The 6720-nt window shown below is 40.4% G+C and overlaps 1 protein-coding gene across 1 annotated transcript; it reads right to left on the reverse strand.

The window, feature by feature from the left end:
- Nucleotides 1–558: 558 nt before the first annotated feature.
- Nucleotides 559–5370, reverse strand: LOC125549476 (long chain base biosynthesis protein 2d-like; the record flags this gene model as incomplete). The annotated part of the gene is given in 10 exon segments (XM_048712883.1): nt 559–917; nt 1051–1158; nt 1256–1422; nt 1516–1642; nt 1730–1891; nt 2077–2240; nt 2350–2443; nt 2521–2645; nt 5088–5233; nt 5315–5370. Coding segments are annotated over 10 exon segments (1245 nt in total), but the record flags the coding sequence as incomplete, so codon positions are not given.
- Nucleotides 5371–6720: the final 1350 nt, after the last annotated feature.

Genomic DNA, 6720 nt, shown 5'->3' on the forward strand with positions numbered 1-6720 from the left:
GGCCTGAGGACTCCTTTGTCACACGGCAAGGTGGAAAACGGAGGAGTCATGTGTGCCTGAACTCTTTGATTTCTTATGTGTAACTCTTTGATCTGTTTTTTTTTGTTTGAGTAGGACATCAAAGAATGAAATAAAAATATTTGTTGTAGTATATTGGAGACCACTGATGACAGCATGTTACATTAAGCTTGCCAAATAATTTTCTGGCCTTATATATGCCTGCGTAGGTGGAACTAGTTGTGAGTTATATCTAAAATATTTCTTCTCTTCTAGGTGGTGATGTTTCTTTGATCTGGTCAAACAATTAACTATGTGACTTGCATCAAGAAAAGGTAAAATTTGTTTATCCAGAAGCAATAGAACTCATGATAATATTATTCTTGATTCTAAGACATCACTCTTAGGTTCAGTTGACTTTGAACACCTCAGCTGCATATATTTTTCGTCCGTTGCAACCCATGGGCAAATGTTCTAGTAAAATCTTAGTGCAAAGCTATGTACAAGGTCTATTTTTATTAGTTTTTCTGGTTCTATGTGCAATGATACTGTAATAGAGCATGATACTGATATGACCTCTCTTTATTAATTATTGTGCCACATCGGCTTATTATCGATTGTACTGCAATATACATCAATGAATCTCCCATTCTGCAAGGCAAGAATGTGATGCCACGAAGGTCTCATTATTAGACTTACACAATGATATCATGCTTGCTACTTGATTCAAAACTGCTTCAGAAATAAATGCAGAGTGAAGGGTACAACGGAGGTGGTAGATCTTGCATATAATAAGCGAACATACGCTTGTCTCTTCTCACTGCTCACTGAAACTTCTTAAGTTTCTTAACAGATGTAGTCTTTTTTTCCTCAACTGGGCAGTACTTGACTCCCACAAGATCGCCAACTTTGCTGATAACCTAAATTATTTGGATCAAATTTAACACATCAGTGCATCACATGGTCCATAAGTCTCATATTATTCATGTATCGGATCAATTATACACATGTGCTTAGTGTGAACATGTTGCATCTGTGGAGTGTGGACATTACCTCCAAACCTTTTATAAGATCCTCCCTGGAATGGGAAGCTGAGATACATATCCTAGCTCTGGCAAGTAGTAGTGGCGTAGCAGGATATGCAATAGTACAAACAGCAACCTAGATTACGCAACATGACACTTAGTAAAGAGGAACTCAAACTTGACTAGTTAGAAGAAATCTCACATTTTGACAATATTTGAGTGCAAAAACTCACATTTTTCCTCAGGCACTCCCTTGAGAATGCAGGCATTTTAGCGGGGTTGTAAAGCATGATTGGCATGACAGGTGAGCCATTATCTCCTAGCACCTCAAACCCCATTTTCTTAAGCTCTAAACGAAAAAAATTGCCGTTCTCCCGAATCCGAGCAAGTTTCTTTGCTCCTATTTAGAGCAATTACTAGATTAGGAATTTCATCAACACAAGAGGGACACAGAAAAGATATGAATACTTGAATCCTCATTCCGAGTATGTACCTCTGTTAGATCCGTCCTCCCCAAGGATAACCTTCATTGCGGAGATGACCTGCTGGGCTGCTGGAGGTGAGATGGATGTTGCATATATGTGGGCTGGGCATGCATGCTTGAGATGGTGTATGATCTCCTACAAAAAAACATTGAACGACCTAGTGACAAGATTTATCAAATCTATACATGTTCAGTCAAGAACTGGTAAGGATCTTGTGCATACTTTTGATGCTGCAATGTAACCTCCGCACGATCCAAATGATTTTGTAAATGTTCCCATCATAATATCAACATCAGCTGGATCCACTCCCATTAGTTCACATACACCTCTCCCCGTCTTTCCAATGGCTCCAATACTGTGTGCCTCGTCTAAATACGTGAAAGCCTATATATATGTTAAGAAGTTTAAGAACTCCAGTCAAGTCAATACTCCAATATATATACATCGCCAGCAGTTTGATGTTAGCAAGTGAGCACAGCATATGCTTTGTTTGGGAGGAACCCTATATGACGTAGAGTGTTCCTAGGAAACAGGCAGAAGTGGTCGATCAGTATGCACAATTCTCAAACCTTATACTTCTTGCAGACATCCATAATCCCAGGGAGGTTGCACATCTCCCCTTCCATGCTATAAATTCCCTCCATAATCACAATTATCTTCTTCCACGGCTTGTGTGTGTGATGTTGCCCCCCCGCAATCTGCTCCCTCAGTACATGTTCCAAATGTGCAGGGTCTGGAAGAAAATAGCGGAAACATTAAAGTACATGCCTATACATATGACATGCAGTTCTCCTGAATGATTACAAAAAGGAAAGAAATCAATGAGTTCTTATGGAGCTTACTGTTATGTTTGAAAACTTTGATGGTAGCCCCTGAAAATCTAGATCCATTCACTATTGAATTATGGTTCAGCGAATCACTAACTATCAGTCCCCCCTGAAATCATATTACAATACACATTAGCTCTAACATGTATCAAAAGAAGAGAAGAAAATGCCTCACCACATGTATACCTTCCCAATCAAAGCAGGAATGATCGCAGAGTTTGTGACATAGCCCATGCCAAAAACAATAGCTGCGGGCTTGCCAACAAATCGTGCCACTAGCTCCTCAAGCTCTGTGTGGAGCTTCGTAGTTCCTAAAATCATGCATACATAAATGAGTTGACCTATGTCCCTTACTGAAGTACTAATTAAGTATATTTTCACAAAATAATAACGCAAACACTCAAAATCATAGTACTGGTTATGTAGGGATAGAATAAAATTAATTCCTCCAGATATTCAGCTATATCTACTACTCACATCCATCTATTATGCTTTAGTCCCACTCAACCTTGACATTATGTGCTACATTCATTCTCATGCGAATAATATCGTGCGATGATTCAAATAACATCAGTCGATGCGTCCATCTTTATTTGTGTTGCTTCACACAATCACCTACGATGCTTCATCCTCATTATTAGATGTTTCATTACGATACAGTTAAATCTTAAACTATTCCACATCTATCCTTTATCTACCTTAGATGCTTCATTGCTAAATTAATAGTGGTTCATTACTACTCAGAACTGATCTCATGCTATACTTGCGTTCTAGTTTTATATGTTTCATTACTTAACCTTGTGAAATAACTAATTTACCATCCATGCTTCCAGTAACAACAATCGCTTCACCAGTAACTATCCCGTGCTTCCAGATTTATACGCTACCTAGCTTTTATTTGTCGATGTAACCTAAATATATGCATCAAACTTATATGGTTGCCGCTCATTTTATGTTCTCAAGCGGCATCAAAATTTTAGATTTATATCTTGTTATTAAAATTTATTTATATTTTGTTTGCAGAAAGGCCATGGCATTTTGCGGCATTGAGAGCCACAAGGTTGGTGATTTCGACAGGAGGCACACTTTACAAAAGAGACGCGACAATGACTCGGCACTCAATCGAGGCCATCCGACATTGTCAGTGGCTTTGTTGTCGATCTTGGGCATGCGCGTGGTGACGGTTACAACAATGTCAATTGCGGTAGCTGTGCTGGTGTAGGCAAAATATTCAAGACGATGACGACTAGCGGGCACTGTAAGAACTAAGGCCTCATTCGTTGACGGCGTTCTCGTGTCTTCACCCACATAGTTGGTTATCTGTATTTGCAACTTATAGTGGATGCAAAGTGACAATTTGTATGTAGGAAGACTTAGTACGTGAAGCACACCCATTTGAAACATATATTAACTGTAGCAGATCGAGCATTCAGCAGTAGCAAACTGTCATTTGTTTGGAAGCACATACCGAATTCATTTGAAGCATTCCTAATTAACAATCACTTATGTGGAAGAAAAAAATATTTTTTTTATTCGTAGACATTCTATAGGTCATGGTCAATGGACAATATTAAAATGCTATTAAAGAAGAATACCCCGTTATAAATGTACAAGCTACATTTATTTGAAGCAAATTTCAATGATGAAGAAATAAAGTTATTTGGTCGATAGAAGCATGATTTTGATATTTTCAAATCAAGCTGTTGTAACTGTTTCAGATCGAAATAAATTGTGATTACATTAGAAGCAATTTTAGTAGCACTAGAAACAAATTTTTTGATCCCATCGGAATTAAATATAAATAACATTGAAAACACGATTTGTTCTGCTAGGAAGCAAAAAATGCGATCGCAAATATTTTTTCTTAAATTATTAATTTCCTTAAAACCTGACTTATACTCCCTCCGTTCCTAAATATTTTTCTTTTTAGAGATTTCAACAAGTGAATACATACGGAGCAAAATGACAAGATCTTTACTTCAAATTTTTGGATTGACACCAAGCAGGTTTGGATGTTGGTCCTGGCTCCTTACTGAGAGTGAGATGGAAGTTAATCTTCAAGGAAGAAATGATAGAGCTGGTCAACCAGAATTCTGGTAGTATATTTGGGTGTCAGGGGTACTTTAGGCAGTTCAATTTTATATTCATCGCTCATTTTTCATGTATGAGCGGCTATGCAAGAACGCCAGTTAGCAGCGATTAACCATCACTGATTCTTCCAAGTTATGGCAATACATGTACTAGTATGACTAAATAATTATCTAATCTTGCTGCTCCAATTGTGGTTGCGATGGAAAGAAAAAAGAACCAATCATCCATGTAGTGTATAGTGACAAGGAACTACTCCCTCTGTAAACAAATATAAGAACGTTTAGATCACTAAAATAGTGATTTAAACGCTCTTCGTTTAGATCATTAAAATAGTGATTTAAATGTTTTTATATTTCTTTACAGAGAGAGTACGATTTTTCTTCGGGGAGAAGGGAAGCAAGCTACGGCAACGACCCAACAGGATGGAAGTGTGGGCTGCGGTGCGGGAATTAATATCGGTCTAATGGAATTACCAAGTTGTCCCTGAGTCAAACTTTGAGGGGGGCATATTAAGCATTGGATCAACTTAATACTACTCCTTGAACTTGGCAGTATGATGCACCGTAAAATATCTCCCGCAATGATGTGGCTAAGATCAAATGGGCGAGCTACTTCTAATCCTCCGGCCATGCACTAGTGGTGCCCAAATAAAAAACACGTACCTCCATCAACTCGAGCACTGCAAGTACTGGCAGAGTAATTTTTGAGGGACTCGATCACACGTGGGGTGCAGTACTCATCTGCTGCAGCAAAACCAAGGTAGTTGTAGGAACCCAAGTTAAGACACCTGGACGTTTCCGCGCTATGTCTGCATTGCATTCGAAGAAGACCTGACCGCATCAGTTCTTTTGCACTGTGGAATCACGAAACAAATATGAGGTAAACATACTGGAGTGTCTTGTTACAGTCATTTGAGTTACGCTCGACTAGATCCAGCCAAGCATCAAAAGTCTTTTATCAAAAAAATTCATCAAAATTCATGGCATTTTCAAACTTTGGTCGTAGAAACATATGAAATATCATACACAAAAAAGAGAGTGCCAAACAAAAACACAAAGAGAATGAGAACAAAGAATTAGAGCAGTGGTTACCGAGAGCCGATTATCGGCTCTCGGTAATGGCCCCTTTACCGAGAGCGACTCTCGGTAAAGCATCTCATCTAGATCTTTTCCCTTCGTGTGCATTCTCGATAATACCTATTATAGTTTTTCTTCTTGTTTTCTTCCATGCTTGGCAAACAACCTTAGCACATCATAATTACCGTCTTGTGTTTTCTTCTTCAGATGACCCTCGCCTGGTTCTACAGACCGGCACTCCTCCGGTGGCCCCGAGGGTCTAGGGCGTCGTTCGGCACCGAGATGGGGTAGGCCACGGGGAAAAACTGCTTCTTCGTGTTAGTGCATGTCATCGCGAGATGACAGACCTAGTCTAGGCCCGTTCTATCATGGGATCACCCACCGAAGACTCTATCTCGTGGACGAACGCAGCTGGTCCTCGATGTTCCCGCCTCGTCTGTGTGGTTTGTGAGGCACGTGCCACGTCAAAGATGTGCGTTGCTTATTCAAATAGCACACCACCCCTGCATGCATATGCACGGGCCACACGCATGTAGGGGTGCCCCCCCCTCGGGCGGTCTCTAGATCGAGCACCCATCCGGTGGCCCCGGCGGTCTAGGGCGTTGATCGGCATCGAGAGGGTGTAGTCCACGGTGAATAACTGATTCTACATGTTAGTGCTTGTCATCCCGAGAAGACAGACCAAGTCTAGTCCCGTTCTTCGAGATGGTCTATGGCTATCGAGAGGGAATGTGTCGGTTTGTGCAGGAAGTGCAGGTCTTGTTACTCTGTTGGACTCGAAGCTTCTCGTGCTCTCAAAGGAGGCCATCGCATGTATATGCATGGGCCATCCGGTGGCCCCTACGGTCTAGGAAGTTGACCGGCACCGAGAGAGGGCTTGGCCACGGTCAACAACTTTTTCTTCTCATGTTTTTTACTTTCCACTCTTTAAAGTTCTCTCTCGGTGCCGGTCTAGGAAGTTTACCGGCACCGAGATAGGGGGTAGGCCATGGTCAACAACTGATTCTTCTCATTTTTTTACTTCACACTCTTTAAAGTTCTCTCTCGTTGCCGGTCTAGGAAGTTGACCGACACCGAAAGAGGGGGTAGGCCACGGTCAACGACTCATTCTTCTCATGTTTTCATTAATTTAAACTCTTTAAAGTTTAGTTTTGAACAAATCTAACCCAGAATGCATATATATATATCTATGAGTGCATCAAAAGTCTTTTATCAAAAA

This window comes from Triticum urartu, chromosome 3, assembly GCF_003073215.2.
Source record: "Triticum urartu cultivar G1812 chromosome 3, Tu2.1, whole genome shotgun sequence".
NCBI classification, from domain to species: Eukaryota; Viridiplantae; Streptophyta; class Magnoliopsida; order Poales; family Poaceae; genus Triticum; species Triticum urartu.